The sequence below is a fragment of the Cynocephalus volans genome, chromosome 1 (assembly GCF_027409185.1).
Source record: "Cynocephalus volans isolate mCynVol1 chromosome 1, mCynVol1.pri, whole genome shotgun sequence".
NCBI lineage: Eukaryota > Metazoa > Chordata > Mammalia > Dermoptera > Cynocephalidae > Cynocephalus > Cynocephalus volans.
Genome location: NC_084460.1, coordinates 107,120,070 through 107,136,958, shown reverse-complemented (window position 1 = coordinate 107,136,958; position 16,889 = coordinate 107,120,070). Strand labels below are relative to the sequence as shown.

Here is a 16,889-nt window from a genome sequence, read left to right as displayed (position 1 = left end):
ACATGTGGCTAGTGGTTACTGTATTGGACCAAACAGGTCTGGACTCTGAGACGCCACCCCAAAGAGTGAGACCAGCTGCAGATCTTGGTCCAGAGGTCAGCCTCGATAGGCCCTCAGGCTACAGGGGACCAGTTGTTCTATAGCTGACATCCCAGTGCTGTGGAAGCCCGTTTGCTCTAAATCCAGCCTCAGGGCTCTTTGCTCTTTTCTTTAGATAATGGCACAGCATAAAAAAGACAAGTTTACTTTTCTGGTTGCAAAATGTGCCAACCTCCCTGGGTATGTGCTGAGCCTGCACTTTAGGAATTAGTCATCCTCAGAGTACCCTGCATGGCTTATGGTGGTTCAGCTCTTCTGATTCTGGGTCCCTTCTTTGGTGGTTAAAATCATCCAGGAGACAGGTGTCAGAGTCAGTATGACAAAGAAAAGGCTACCCACTTCCCCTGACCCACCAGAGGCGGAGGGATGTCCCACTAGAAGTAGGGCCAGAGGAAGTGTATTGAGCTGAATGCGGGCCTTTGTGTAACTCACAGACTTCCTTGTCTTGTTTCCTGTTTTCCTGAGCCTTGTCACGGAGCATGTAGTTGGTTAAGGGAACATCCGTAAGCTCCATCTTTCCTCTGGCATTTCCTCCGTTTCTTGTTTCCTATTTATATAGAGAGAAGGGGTCACACAGAACAAAATTTTAAGTGTGTATCCCTTTTATTGCAGGTGCTTCGTGATTCCCTAGATCCTGCCTCAGAATTTAACCAGTTCTTTCCCCTAGAACACTTCAAATCTTTTCTCCATCTGGGCTCTTATTCAGGGTACCTTTCTTATTTTGGAATCCTCCTGTTTTGTACATTGGCCTGATGCCCTTCATCCGTGTCCTGTGGCATCCTTTCCTACTCTTAATAGACATGGCTTAGTGAACACTGATCCACTCAACCAACATTTACTGAGCACTACCTGTGCCACACAGTGTTCCAGGTACTGGAGATACCGTAAGTGGTCATTGCCCTCAAGAGTCTCAAGTGGGAGACGCAGACTCTTAGGAACCCAGTTCTGGAGTGTGGCAAGATGTGCAGTGACTTGCATAAGGATGCCCAGAGCAGGGTCACCAGAGGGAGGCAGTGGTGGGGGAGTGGGGAACCTGGGAGAAGGAGAATCCTTCATGTCCTCAGGCTCAGCTCAGAGAGACATATTCATTGTGATTTGCTTTTGTTACTGCAGGCCAAAGCCCAGAAAGTCCTGCAGAAGCTGAGCGATGTGCAAGAAATATTTCACAGGAGACAAGTGAGTCTGATGAAACTGGCAGCCAAGCAGACTCGCCCAGTGCAACCCGTGGCCCCCCATCCTGAGTCTTCTCCAAAATGGGTGTCACCGAAAACCAGCCAGCCCTGCGCCTTGGGTAGGTTATTTGGGGGAAGGAAGTTTTGTGGCTTTGTGTTTCATCAGCACCCATCAGGGTTGAGACTGTGATTGAGATGGATAATGGTCATGGTTTTGACAGATGTTATTTAAAACAAACTATAAATATGGCATAGTGCAGACATTGATGAGTTATAAACATTTAGATAACACTAAGTGCCTGTTTACAGGAGAAGCTCACAGTCTAGTAAAGGAATAATACAAATGCACAAATAACATTAGCATAAAATAAACTCCATTAAGGGCCTTTAAAAGGCTGATAATTTATTAGCAATGGAGTGGTAAAATTGGTTCTTCAGAAAGATTTTTTTTAAAAAAGTCCTTCTACCAATCCCACATGGTCTTGATTATTTTAGCTTATTAGTAAGCCTTAAGATCAGATAATATAAGTGTTTCACCTTGTTATTTTTCAAGATTGTTTTGGCTATTTTAGGTCCTTTTCAGTTCCATATAAATTTTAGAAACAACTTTCATTTTCTGTTGGGATTATGATTGGAATTGCATTGAATATATGGATCAATTTGGGGAGGACTATTATTTTACCAATACTGAATCTTACAATTCATGAATGCTATAACTCTCCACATATAGGCCATCTTTAATTTCTCTCAACAATGTAGTAGTTTTGAATGTAAGGATCTTAGGCATTTCATGTTTTTTTTTAACCCTACAGTAAACAGGATTTACTATATAAAGCTAATAATAAGAATATATTTAGGTATAGAAATACAATTATGTCATCTGTAAATAGGGATAATTTTACTTCTGTTTCAATCTTTATGCTTTTTTCCGCCTTGTGTTATAATGGCTGGGACCTCCAGCCAGTACAATACCAAACAGAAGTGGTGAGAGGAGACTTCCTTGTTGGGGAAAGAGTTCATGTTTTGCCCTTAAGTTTGATGTTAGCTGTAGGTTTTTCACAGATACCTTTTATCAGATCGAGGAAATTTCCTTCTATTCCTAGTTTTTTGAGAGTTTTTATCCTGAATGATTGTTGAATTTTTCAGATGTTCTTTTTGGTACATATATTGAGATGATCATATGGTTTTTCTCCTTTATTTGTTAATATGGTCGATTATAATGATTTATTTTCAAATGTTAAAACAACAGTACGTTTCTGGTATAGACTGCTCTTGGAAATGATGTATAGATCATTTGTTGCATCATGTATTGTGAAGCTCTGTTATTAAGCACATACACATTCATAATTTTTATGTCGTCCAGACATATTAGCCCTTTCATAATTATGAAATGTCTTTTCTTCCCTCCTTATTTCTAATAATACTCTTTGTCTTTTTTGTCTGATATTAATGTAGCAGCCATTCCAGCTTTCTTGTGCTTAGTGTTGGTATGATGTATCTTTTCCATTCTTCTCTCTTTGTATTCAAATTATATTTCTGGTAGGCAGCATATAGTTGGTCTTAGGTTTTTCAATAATTCTGTTCATCTCTGCCTTGTAATTCGAGTGTTTAGTCCATTTTCATATAATGTAATGATTGATATAGTCGGATTTAGCTATTTTGTTACTTCTTGTCTATTTGTCTCAGGTGTTTTTTATTCCTCCTTTCCTGCCTTCTTTTGGGTTAGCAAATGTTTTTTAGCATTTGGTTTTAATTCCTCTGCTGGCTTGTTAGCATGCCTCTTTGCGTTGTCACCCCCCATCCCCCATGTTTCCCTAGGGATTATCATACACATCCCTTTATCACAATTGAATTTGAGTTAGTATCATACCACTTTATGCGAAATATAGGAAATTTGCAAGTTTCATATGCCCCCCACCCATCCTCTGTGCTACTCCTATCATAAATATTACATGTATGTATGTTAAATCCCCCACTATGGTATTATAATTTTTGCTTTAAATAATCATATCTTTTAAAGAAATTAAGAGAAAAGAAGAAAAATATATGCATATGAGAGTACTTTAAAAAGTTTGTGGAAAGATTCATATTATCTTTTAATTGTTTTTCCATGAACTTTTTGAAATACCCTCATGTATCATCTTTTATATTTACCTTCTTGTTCACCATTTCTGGTGTTCTTTATTCCTTATTATAGATCTGAATTACCATATTGTGTCATTTCTCTTCAGGGTAAAGAACTTCAGTTAGCATTTCTTGTTGGGAAATCTGTTGACAACAAATTCTTTCAGTATTTGATCATCTGAAAAGTATGGGGTCTTTTGGTGATTCCCCTCTTAGTACGATTTACAGTCCCCTGTCTCCATCACTTTTTGGAAGTAAGCCTTGATAATAGTTTAGTGCATTTCTTTCCTGAATTTTTCTATGCAAAGACACTCTCTTCACAAAGAAATGATTAAGTTTTGCAATGATGGATAGTCTAATTACCCTGAATAGATCAGTACACATTGTATACATGTATTGAAATATAATTCTATACCCCGTAAGTATGCACAATAATGTTTCAATAATTTTTTTTAAAAGACTGTCATACACGTGCACACTTAGACACCCTTAGCACACACACCAGAGACACGCACACTCACATGGAGAGTGTTCTTAGTTGGCTGGAAACAGAACTTGGTTCTTTCCTCAGACTAAACTATGTTCACTTCTGTGACCTGGCCTCACTCATGGTTTCGAGGCATGTCTGTTTGTTCTGAGTAAATAAAGCAGGAATGATAACTTGTTCCTCAGCTTTTCAAACACAAGATTTCGTAAGAGATAATGCTTCTTCTCAGGGCAAACAGATCTTTAAACAGGTTTTTATTGACCTGGGTTAGGCAACTAGCTCATTTTGGGCAATGGTCCTACACTCCTATTCTTGGAGGGTAACTACTGAGTGTGCACACAGGTGGGTCACTAACAGGATTTTCAAATGCATTTGTCTGATCCCTTAGCAGCTGAGTCCGTGCCAAGATAAACAATGGCATTTCACAGTATAAGGAAGGTGGGTGGAGGAGGTTAAAGATGAGAGTGGTAATCTCAGCTCTGACTCTTGTTAGCTGGGTACCTTGGGTACACAATGTTTAATGTCTCTGAAGTTCATAAGGAATGTGAAAAAAACTTTTTAATGCCATGTGGCTATAATGATAGCTAAAATATATTGAGCACTTACCATAATCTACACACTTTGTGCATATTAACTCATTAAAAGCCTTATAACAAGCCGATAACTGTAAGCTTTCTCTTTATTCCCCACTTTAAAAATGAGGAAGCTCAGGCACAGAGATTACTCTGATAATGTGCGTCTCATGCATGGAAGAGCAAGATTTGAATGCTGGCTTCTGTGGCCCTGCCTGTTTAACCACTTCACTCTACTTACAGCATCAAAGACAAGTACTTCTCAGCCATAGGTGTCACTAGTTGTAGCCCATACATTTCTATTATCAGTTATTGTGCCTGGAATCCCTCATTTCACAGAGATCCTACAGAAAGTGAGGTGCCCAAAGCATTGTCCATTATTAAGAAGTACCTTCAGTGATCATATAACCTGGGGCAGCAAACAGTGAACTTTACTGTAGATTTCTACATAACATCTATGAAAAACCCATAGAAAGCCCAAGCTGCTTCCAGTCGCTTTACAGAATCTGAGGGCTTGGAGGGGCCTCTGGAGGGCAGATGGTCAACCTTTATCACGTTTACCAGAGATAAGAATCAGGGTGATATATTGGTGGTGATAGATAGCACTTTGGCCATGGGACCTAGAAATGTTCAAATCCTGCCTCGAGTTAATCACGTGTATCCTGTGAGTTTCCCAAGGGAGAAGTACACACAAAGGTGGTGATGGTGACAAATAAGATCTCAAAGTACCGCTTACCTATTAGCCTTGTAGCTGTCACCCCTGATACTGAGTAAAGCTGGTAAAGTGAGTTAGGAAGCCTCAAGGCCTAACCAGGGCTTCTCCTCCCCAAGTCCCAGATGGAGCCATGGAGCCTGAAGAAAGGATATCCCCCAGGTGTCTGAAGGCACTGTGGGAAGGAGAGAGGGGTGGTAGAGTGACGGGAAGAGAACAAGAACAAGACAGTCTGATTCCCTCCTCAGTCAGCTAACTGAGTCTGTCACAGTCACCTCATCCACTAATAAACGTGGCTCCATCAGTTTTAAATCCATTACGTGATTCTATTAGCAACACTCCTTCTTCTGGCCAGGGCAGGCAGGGAATCCCCTTATAATGTAAGCGCAGTATGATTGTGTGTGTGTGTGTGTGTGTGTAAGAGAGTGCATAAATAAATGTAAGATTTTAGTATTTTTCAAATTTTCTACCATAAGCACAAATTAGTTACCTTTATAATGGAAAGACATATTCAATAAAATGTGGTTCCTAGAACATAATCTAGTCCTGTAATCCAAGAACAACATCAAGTGCAAGATTACGGAGTACAAGTGATGCATGCTAAAGCTGCAGTGCACGAAAGAAGCCATGAAGTTTGTAACAGGGAAGACTTCACGAAGAAGGTGGCCTTTTAGCTGGGCCTTGAAAGTAGGAATGATGGAAACCCTGTTGTTCTTGTCACATTATATTTACTGACTCGTTGTGGTTTGATGTTTCATGTGGTGTTGGGTGTGACTTTTGTCTCTTTGGCTCAAATGTCAAGTCCTGGAGTTAAGGACTCTGTTTCTCTTCTGCATCTCTTCTTCACCTCCAATTTCATCCCTACCTAGGAAAGCACCGCAGCAGCTCAGTGAAGCTTTGCTAGTCAATCACGTCAACACGGTCCAGCTACGGTCCAAGTCAGGCAGAGTACTCTGCAATATAACCAATTTAATGTCAGGTTTTCTTTTTCCCTCTAGCTCCTCCTCAGAGAACATCTGAGGCACCTTATACAGAGACAGATTTGAACTCCCTAGAGAAGGAAGATGATGAGACTAAATTTGAAGTCAAGGTAAAATCACTTTTCTTTTGCTGATGGAAATTTCTGACATAATTATCCATAAATCAACAATTGTGTTCCCCTTTTGTACACCTGTCATCAACTCCAGAAGATGTGCCCATAAAGGCACCTAGCACAGAGCTGAGCTTTGTAGAATTTGTTCCCTTTCTTCCTTTTCTTTCTTCTTAATTGGAACTAGAAATGAAAACTGAGTGGTCATGTATATGATTGTTTGTAGATACTTTTTTATTGAAGGAAAAGTCATTTTATTCATTCCTATAATCTGACTTCATATTCTAAATTGATAGAACAGTATGTGGTTCACATATAAAAAAGAACATGACAAAATCGCATAGAGTTACATACACACACACAAGTGCATGAAGAACTGGTGAAGTTTGAATAAGCTCTGTGGATTGTGGCAATGTCAATTTTTTGGTTTTGTTATTATACTATAGTTGCATAAGATGTGAACATTGGAGGAGTTTGGGGGAGGGTACATGGGACTTCCCTGTACATTTCTTTGCAACCTCATGCAACTCTACATAATTATTTCAAAATAAAAGTAAAAGAAAGAAAAGCATAAGTTGTAAAATCAGGCAGACCTTAGTTTAAGCAACATAATCTCTCTAAACCTCAGTTTCCTGTCTGTAAAAATGGTAGAAACAAGTTACCTCTTGAAACTGTGTTGAGCATAAAATGAAAGTTTTGAAAATCATCAAGTACTTTTTAAAGTAACATTATATTTAGAAACTCAAGTAAAATGAATTGTGAATATATGTTCCTGTATAGCAACCTCAGAAGGAGTTTCCTTTCCCCTTCCTCACTGAAAATTAAATATCTGACTGGTTGATGGTTCTGAAAGCAGAGGACAGTAGATCATGGGCTCAAATGAACTTCAGCAACAGTTTTGTTCCACTATCAATCCCTAATGTATCTGAATATAGGACCCCTCAGGAACTCCACTGACCATTAAGGAGTCAGGCAGAAAGTAAGTCTTAGGCTTTTCTTCCTGGAGGCAGAAACAGTGTGGGAACTAGAGTTGTCACATACTTTTCTTACAGAGAGAAAGTTTCATTCCTCTGCCAATTTTGTTTAGTCACCCTTCTGTATTCTGGGCAGTTTAGGATGTTACCATTAGCGTTTCCAAATCCCTCATGGTTGGAGGAATTACATCACCACGTCTACCTGAGGTAGGAGACAGTTTGCCCTTTTATACTGTCTTGATCAGCCATTTAAAAAAGCAAACAGCAAATTTTTGAAATGGGTAAACATAATGGAACTTCCCCTGATTTGACACTCATGAATTCTGTGGAATCCTTAAGTGATATTAAAAGGGTTTAACTGTGGTCATCTTCAAAAGTGAACATTAGCTGTCCTTTTCTGCAGCCTTAACTTCTGAGAGAATGTCGTCTCTGAAACTGAGGACTGTGTCACGAGCACAGAGCCCAGATTTGTCTCCTGAACTCATTGACCCATGATGTGATTTGAACTCACTTCATATCTCTGTGACTTACTTTGCCCATCTTCAGACAAAATGGTTATGACCTGCACACTTTATAAAGATGCCATGAGAGTTTTAGGTACATGTAAGTTCTCATATAAAAGAATCCAAATTAAAGTGAGTTTTTTCAATAATTGTGAATAATAAATACAAGTGTTATTGTTTCATTTGTTGTAAAAGAAAAAAGTAGACAATGCAGGAGCAGGGATGGGGTAGAATCAGAGGCCTATAGGCTTGTAAAGTGTTGAGAAGAATCCAAGAAGCTCTAGCCACAGGACTTTGGGTTTCTTCCCTCTTCTGCTATGTTGTTGATTTAATTTATACTCCAGGTCCATCCTGCTAAGATGCTATCCCCCTGTGTTTGGCAGGTCACCAACCGTATGGGTACTGTTCAGCAAGCACTAGTACATGTTAAAATCGTCCTTCTGTGTTTTAGTGGTTTTTTCCCTCACCGTTGACACGTTAATGTAATTGATGAAGAGCTTTTCCCACAGCAACATGTATGTGAATAGTCAAGGTGGGGGAGGAGGCAGGCTAGGAACAGAGGCTGGTCAGACCTCTGCTTATGAAGACCTAGGCTATGAGAAGAAATGTAAGCAGAACTCCTAATGTCACGAACAACATGAGCAGGGAGAAAGTAGATTTGTACTCAAAAATCCCTCAATCCTCGACTTAGAAATGAATTTAGGACCAATAAACGCAATTAGTATTTCACAAGTTGGGTAATATAATCAGGGAAATTATCATTCCAAAATATGTAAGAAAAGCAGTAAGAAAAAGGTAGGTTAGAGAAAGAGGTTTCGATTCATGTCTGTGTGGATTATTCAAAGGGGGACAAGGCGGCCAACTAACATCAAGAACAATCATTGCTGCTTGTGTTTCGTGGCCACTGCCCAGGGGATGGTGAGAGCATGTGTCTGACTCAGGTGGCAATTCTGATATCCTTTTGGCCTTAGGCCTAGAACTTAGAGATGAAATGAAATCCCAGCCAGTTTAGTAGCATGAATCATAACATTGTGATAAATGCCACCCCTTGCCCTCAACAGTAAATAGTCAGAGAAAAAAAAATAGCTAGAACCAAAACCATTCACAATTGCTACTCAAGTCACTGATGTTCACTACCTGCAACTAAAATCATGACGTGATTTGATCATCATGAGAGAAGTAATTCCAAAGAAAGCCAATTCTCAGGAACTTGACAACCTAAACTCGACACTGGCTGACACTCTCCTTGGGCCGTCTGGTGACGGTGCTGCCACATGCTGGGCTCACTGACGTCATCTGGGAAAGCCCAGCGGTGGCGGAGATTCACTGTGGCTGTTGGCAGTAGTGGTGTGGCTGTTTCCTGTTCTTCACGTCTCCAACTGGAAGCTGAAAGCGTGACTCACGGAGCTGCTCTCCCTGGCTGCTCACGTCACAGCCTCTTTGCAAGCTGGAAAGAAGCCACAGGCGAGAATTTCTTTTTTCCCAAATGTGGACTCACAGGATAAAGGAAGAGCTAACAGTGTTCCTGAGAACCTGCTAAAGTAGCAGAGGCCTTTTCAGGCTTCTGAGCAAATAGACACCCTAATACTTTTTTTTTTTTTTTTTTTAAAAGCAAGGTCTAGAATGGAGAAGTGAGAGGAGGGTTGCTAACACTGATCAAGGGCCAGTCACTGTAGTGGGTGCTGTGTGTACCTGATTTCATCTCCAGTCCCCAGTACCTTGTGAGGACATAATGTTTCCCCTGTTGTCAGCGTGCTGGTGAGGCTCTGAGAAGTTGAGTTTCCTCGAGGGTCATACAACTAGTAAATGGTGGAGCTGGGATCTGAAACTAGCAGTTTATTAATCTAGCCATTTACTTATCGACCTAACTTACCTGCATGATTATTTACTTAATCTATCTAACTACCAGTTTACTTAATATCTAGTACCCTAAATTTACTAAATTTGCAAAATGGGCGTAAAGAATAGCAACTTCACAGGTGGTTGATTAAATGAGAAATACGTGGAGAGCGCCTAGCACAATGCCTGACACAGAGCAGGTTCTTAGTGAATTTTAGTCCCTCATTTAACCTTACGTTTATAGGCAGAATGTTCTGTGTAAAAGATGAGAGGAAGCTGAAGGAAGGTCACATGCACGCCTTAAATGGGATTCTCCTAATTTTGAATATGTACCTTTTTGCCAAATAATAACAGACCAGGGGCCAGATTCAGTTCCTTGTCTTCTCACTGCTTTGAATCCCAAAAGCTTTCTGATTCTCAACACCAGAACTATATGAACTATAAGCACATTTCAGTGCTCACCTTATGATATCTGAGACCCCAAGAGGAGATTCAGGGACTCCACCACATCCTTGAGGCAGCCCCTAACCAAGCTCTCTGACGACTTTCCAGAATGAAGATTCTCGAGGTTTCCTGTGTACGGCAGCCCTGAGATGCTTATGAGTAATGCAGATTCCTAGGCCCCACCCTCAGAGATTCTGATTAAGGAGGTCTAGGGTAAGGCCCAAGAATCTGAATTTTTAACTTGCATGTTTGATAACAAGAATGCAGGTGGTACAAAGACAACATTTTTGTAACATTGTCCTAGAGGCTTCATTTGTAGGCCATGAGGATTTGGGATAAAGGAGACTCATTAAGTTGGATGTGGATATCTCAGGCCAATACAGGGTCTAAAATTTAGGGGAGTGAAGTGGTGATTATATTAAGCTATGAGAATGTATTTTTCACTGAGGGGATTGAATAAGAAAAAGGAGAGAATAATGTTAAGATCACTGTTGACCTTGATCTTTGACCAGTAAAAAATTGACATGACTAAAATATGTGATAGATCCAATTTGGGCAGCTTATTCAGCTCAATTGAATATAATATATATAATATATTATATATATTATATATATAATAAATATAATATATTATATATATTATATATATAATAACAGACCAGGGGCCAAATTCAGTTCCTTCCTATATATATTATATATATAATGTATAATATATTATATGTATATTATATATATATATAAGGGCAGTTGCTCTGGCTCATGTGAAAACAATTCTATTATTGGGCTTAAACTTAGAAAACTTGCAAATTTCATGAGGGAAACAACATATTTCTAATAATTTATAACACAAGGTAGAATGACAAATCTGCAGTACTCTGAGGGCAGAAGAGGGAGCAGTTTATAACAAGGATATTGGGAATGGCTTACAAAGGAGGTAGCATTTGAACTCTACAGAATGAATGCAACTTTGGAAAGTGGGTAAGACAGAGAAGGGCATTCCAGGATGGGGAAGGGTTTACAGTCTCAGAAGCCTAAAGGGGCATAGGCTGTTTTGGGAATGGTTTGAGAATGCTGGGAAGACAGACCAGAGACAGGTGACTGAAGGCCTTGGTTGTGGATTGTTGACAGGAGGAGAGCACCTGTGTATTGGAAAGATAACTCTGGTAGATAATGAAGCGTGGATTAGATGAAGGCAGGCAAGCTGTCCGACTGGCAGTAGTTGTCACAGTCTAGGTGAGACTTCAGTGGTGAGAACTTACTAGTGGCAGTAACAAAAAGGGTTTGGGCAGAAATCATATCTATTGGCCCAGATGTTCTTCCCGGTGCTTGGAACACAGTAGACTCTCAGAGAAAGTTTGATGAAGGAAGGAGTAGATCAAGGCAGAGAAGATAAAGGAAAAGGTTAAATAGGGAAGGAAAGGAAGATATTGAAGATATCTTTGAGGTTTCCATCTTGGATTTCTTATGGGATGAATTTGTTGGCCCAGATAAAGTACTCAGTAGGAGCAGTAGGAAGTAAGGACTTACGAATGCTCAGTCCAGCTTTGGGGAGTCTCGTAAATCTGTAACAGCAGCCTCCATCCTCTGTTTCTGTCAGTGGGGCTAAAGCCACCCTGGAGGCTGCATCCCTCCTCACTTCAGTGACAGTAGGCCAGTCAACCCATTGACCTTGTAGCTATGTGGAAATTTTTTGTGAACTAGCTTAGGGACCAAATTTGCTGAGCCAAAGATTGGCATGATAAAGCACTTATCAGATTTATTATTGCATTTGTGTTAAGATTTACAGACATAAAAATTAAATTTACATTGATTGTGTGCATTGAGGTTAAAATCACATGAAATCAAACCACCTGAGAAAACTCAGGATGTATAGGCAACTTCTTTTCCATGGCTCGCTTATTCTTTAGATTTTCTTGGTTTGGGAATGGGAAAAGGTACCATGTAACATATTCCTCACTTTCTGATATTTTAAACAGGATTACAGACATGCAATTCATTGTTAAAACAATGTTTGCAGTCAGTTTAAGAAGACATTTATCCCATAAACAAAATATAGAGTATTAGTCCAGCCTATAAAAGCCAATTTAACCAGTTCGAAAATTGAACTAATAACTAACAACACTAGCTGGGAAATTCAAGATCTTAGATGAAAGAGACCCTGGGAAATTTTTGAAATTGGTGGAGTTTGCATTTGGGACCCGTCCCCTTATCTTTCTGTAATCATTTCCCATTTCCTCAAGCCTGCCCTTCCTGTCCAAAGGGCTTCTTCAGTCTATAAAATGTTTAATAACCTTCCTCTCACCTCCCTTCCCTCTTGGAAGCTCCTTCCCAATGAAGCTGATCTGGGCTAGAGGTAGGAGACCATCTGAACAAGCTAGTTTGTAGCAATGCACAGTAACGGGTAATCCACAGCCCCTTAACTCTCCTGGAAATACTTGCCATTTTAAAAAGTGACTGACTGTCCAATTACACAAAGGAGTCTTTAAGCAGTGGCTTTAGCAGGCAACGAAAATGAAAAATAGGAAAAGAAGGGCTGGAAAGGGCCAGGGGGATGACACAAACTAGGCAGATCAGAGAGGGTGGATTCTCTGGGTGATTCCTGCTTTTCAGAAGTTCTTCCTATGAGAACTCACTGAGTCTCAAAACAAACAAACAAACAAACAAACAACAAACAAACAACAAAAAAAACCCGCAGCACTTCCAGCAATGTAGAGAAGGCAGGGCCACCCGTTCCGGAGGCTCAGAGGTTTTCTTTCCCGTGATTTTCCCTATACCCCATTTGGTAGAGATAATTCTGTTAATTATTCAGTGTTTCTTACTTAACATACCTCTTTGGTTTACTTGTCATTTTCATAATTAATTTACATAATTAATTAATGTAATTTACAAGACCAGAAAATGCCTAACTTTTAACATTTCATGATCACTCTTTATACTTTAAATAGGAGGGTGGTATAGCCCCTTGATATCTGCCTTACCTTTTCTCTCTCAAAATTAGGTCTAATGGCTCCTCTTTTTAAAAAATGTGATAATGTAGTAAATAATACTTTCACCTGAAATTATCAGATACCGTTGCTTTAAAAGAGTTGGAACTGAAATTGCTTTCCACACATTCCTAAAAATCATAAAGTGAAATCATTTAACTTCAGGGAAAAACTAATTTGATTCTATTTAAAGGTTGCTATCTTCCCTTTAGGGAAGAAAAATCAATTGAAATTTAGCTCTTGATACCTTTTGAAATATAAGTTTTAAAAAGATTTATATATTCTTCAAAGAAATGAAATACAATTTTTTTACAAAATTCCTTCAGGCTAGAAACTTGGCCTATTTTTCCATTTGGAAAGCATGTATTTCTTCAAAATATAGTGGTGACAGAACACTTAGGTTATATTAGCTTGTTGAGAAGACATAAGAAGTCAGCACTCAAGTGCTACTGGAGAACCTGAGTGTTGGTTCATCACTTCGAAACTGAAGGGAAGCTGGGGTGGAGATGGGGGGAAGCAGAGCGATGTTGGGCCCTGGGCAGTCCCTAACCTCCCTGTCTTCGTGGCCACCCTTTTTCTTCAGGATAAAATGACTGTAAAGGAGAGGGCCGGCCCCCTTGATTGGCTTTCCATGAGGCGGCTTATGAGTTGGTTCCCTTTTACAGTGCCAGCTGGCTGAGAAACCTCCCCTCCTCAGGTGTACCCTGGGGGCAACGCTAAGTCAGAGTGACTGACTGGAAACAGGATATGATTTCAGGAAACTATTCTTGCCCTACTTTGAAGGAGTATCATTTTATAATTCAGTGAAGGCTCCTAAGGAAGCCCTAACAAAGAAATATAGCCGTAATTGGTGGATTGGTCTATGGTCAGTTTTCTTGGTTCACTACTGTATTTGAATAAAAGAAGCAGATATGCAAGCTTTTACTTGAATATGCCCTCTTCCTCCTTGAGCTTTCCAGGAAGGGTAATGTAAAATTTTCCCGAAAGTACTTTGGCAATAGCATCTACCTTGGTATTTTGTATTATAAGCAAAGGGACATTTCATAACCAAATCACACATTTCCCTTATTTTACCCAGAAGAGAATGGATGTCCAGGGAGATTGAGTGACTTGGCAAACAAACATCTCCTAGCTAGTGAGAAATATGGGTCCGTATCATGCATGAGCAAGTTGCTATTGCCCAGTACTTCCTGAGGGTCAGGCAGTGTACTTTACATAACCTCCTTTAATCTGCACAAGGTAGATATTAAAGAGCCAGCCATACATGCCATTTATTGAGCCCTTCTTTGTTCCAAGTGTTTTAATATATTATCTCTATCATCAACCCTCTGATGTAATTATTCCTATTTTACAAATGAGATAACTAAGGTGCAAAAGCCTTGTCCAAGTCTACTTTAAAATAAAAAGCCAGCAATTCTCATCAAGGGCTGCCCCTTACACCCAATTTGTGTTCTTTTGATGCTATAAGAGGTTTTCAAATTACAGGTCACAATGATGATAGTAAACTCAGTTTGGTGGGTTCACTAGCATTTAAAAATAAATAAATAAAAAGAACAGAATGAAAAGGGTAGCAGAATTTAAAAACAAAGTGTATCACATCAGTTACAATATAACAAAAAAAAGTTTTTCGTGTGTGTGTGTGTGTGTGTGTGTGTGTGTGTGTGTGTGTGTGTGTGTGTGTGTGTGTGTGTGTGTGATATGATATAAACATACTTCTTGTGGACTGTGGTCAGACCTTGAAAGACACTACACTACAACATAACTAAAATGTCTAAACCTTAACAAAACATTGGTATACACTGCAGCTACCGCACTGCGGGATCTTATTAAAGCAGTCCCAGGATTTAGCACATGGTGCTGGGAGAACTTGATATCAATATGCAGGAGAATGAAACTAGACCCACACCTTTCACCATACACTAAAGTCAACTCAAAATGGATTAAAGAATTAAATATACACCCTGAAACAATAAAACTTCTTAAAGAAAACATAGGAGAAACACTTCAGGAAATAGGACTGGACACAGACTTCATGAATACGACCCCAAAAGCACGGGCAACCAAAGGAAAAATAAACAAATGGTATTATATCAAACTAAAGAGCTTCTGCACAGCAAAAGAAACAATTAACAGAGTTAAAAGACAACCAACAGAGTGGGAGAAAATATTTGCAAAATATACATCTGACAAAGGATTAATATCCAGAATATATAAGGAACTCAAACAACTTTACAAGAAAAAAACAAGCAACCCAATTAAAAAATGGGCAAAAGAGCTAAGTAGGCATTTCTCTAAGGAAGATATACAAATGGCCAACAGACATATGAAAAAATGCTCAACATCACTCAGCGTCCGGGAAATGCAAATCAAAACCACACTGAGATACCATCTAACTCCAGTTAGGATGGCTAAAATCCAAAAGACTCTGAACAATAAATGCTGGCGAGGTTGCGGAGAAAAAGGAACTCTCATACATTGTTGGTGGGACTGCAAAATGGTGCAGCCTCTATGGAAAATGGTATGGAGGTTCCTCAAACAATTGCAGATAGATCTGCCATATGACCCAGCTATCCCACTGCTGGGAATACACCCAGAGGAATGGAAATCATCAAGTCGAAGGTATACCTGTTCCCCAATGTTCATCGCAGCACTCTTTACAATAGCCAAGACTTGGAACCAGCCCAAATGCCCATCATCAGATGAGTGGATACGGAAAATGTGGTACATCTACACAATGGAATACTACTCAGCTATGAAAACGAATGAAATACTGCCATTTGCAACAACATGGGTGGACCTTGAGAGAATTATATTAAATGAAACGAGTCAAGCACAGAAAGAGAAATACCACATGTTCTCACTTATTGGTGGGAACTAAAAATAAATAAATAAATTCACACACACACACACACAAAAAAAAAAAAACTGGGGGGGGGAGAAGACATAACTACAGTTCCTTGATGTTGATACGACAAGCAAACAGAAAGGACATTGTTGGGTGGGAGGGAGGAGAGGGAGGAGGGAGGGAGGTTTCAGTAATGGGCCACAATAATCAACCACATTGTATATCGACAAAATAAAATTAAAGAAAAAAAAAAAGCAGTCCCAGGATCTGCTTTGGATCCTTCCCATCACATCCTCAGTGGTACTGATGTTGTATTCCATCAGACTTGACTGGCAGACCAGTCACCGCCCCCCCCCCACACACCAAGAGTCTGACTTGTGGCAGCAGGAACATGGATTGACACACCCGAGTCCATGCCAAGACAACTCTGCAAGCCCATACAGGCATCTCGTGTGTGACAAAAGTCTATAAAATAGAGGAGCAATAATCAGCCACAATGTATATTGACAAAATAAAATTAAAAAAAAAAAAAAGAAGATAATGATGTCAAGCTATAGACAGTGAGATGGCCCTTAAATGTTATTGTTAAAAAAAAAAAAGTCTATAAAATAGACGTCATCATTCAGTGTAAAAGATGGCAGAGTCCATACTTACACCTTGAGTCATTGCTGTTTTTCTATCACTAGGTTATTATGATATAAGAGACTTTACAATCCACCCACAAACAATAGATGAGTAGAATTGGAAAGAGCACAATTCATTTCATAATCATGAGCAAGTTTTCGTTTTTTTACTAACAGTGGTTATTCTTTAAGAAGGCTCTGTATTTCAAGTCGGGGATTTAAAGATAGATAAGACTGAAATGAGAGAAAGTGAGCCGAGATGCCGGGTACCGATCAAACTTTATTAAAGGAAAAGAATCTACTGGGCTGCACTCAAAGTGGGGAACAGCCTGGGGCTGCCCTGAAAATGGGGGACAACAGCAACCATGGGTTTGCGAGGGTTTATATTAGCTGTTGGGTGTGAAATGTACGGGGGTGGGAC

At 39.6% G+C, this 16,889-nt stretch overlaps 1 protein-coding gene across 6 annotated transcripts in view; it reads left to right on the top strand.

The window, feature by feature from the left end:
• MCF2L2 (MCF.2 cell line derived transforming sequence-like 2) overlaps nt 1–16,889 on the top strand; it is a 232,239-nt gene that overhangs the window by 128,285 nt on the left and 87,065 nt on the right. For all 6 annotated transcript variants that reach the window (XM_063078277.1, XM_063078295.1, XM_063078315.1 and 3 more), the window contains 2 exons: nt 1,213–1,390; nt 6,165–6,256. In XM_063078277.1, coding sequence (XP_062934347.1) covers nt 1,213–1,390; nt 6,165–6,256 — 270 coding nt within the window. The remainder of the gene's footprint in view (nt 1–1,212; nt 1,391–6,164; nt 6,257–16,889) is intronic.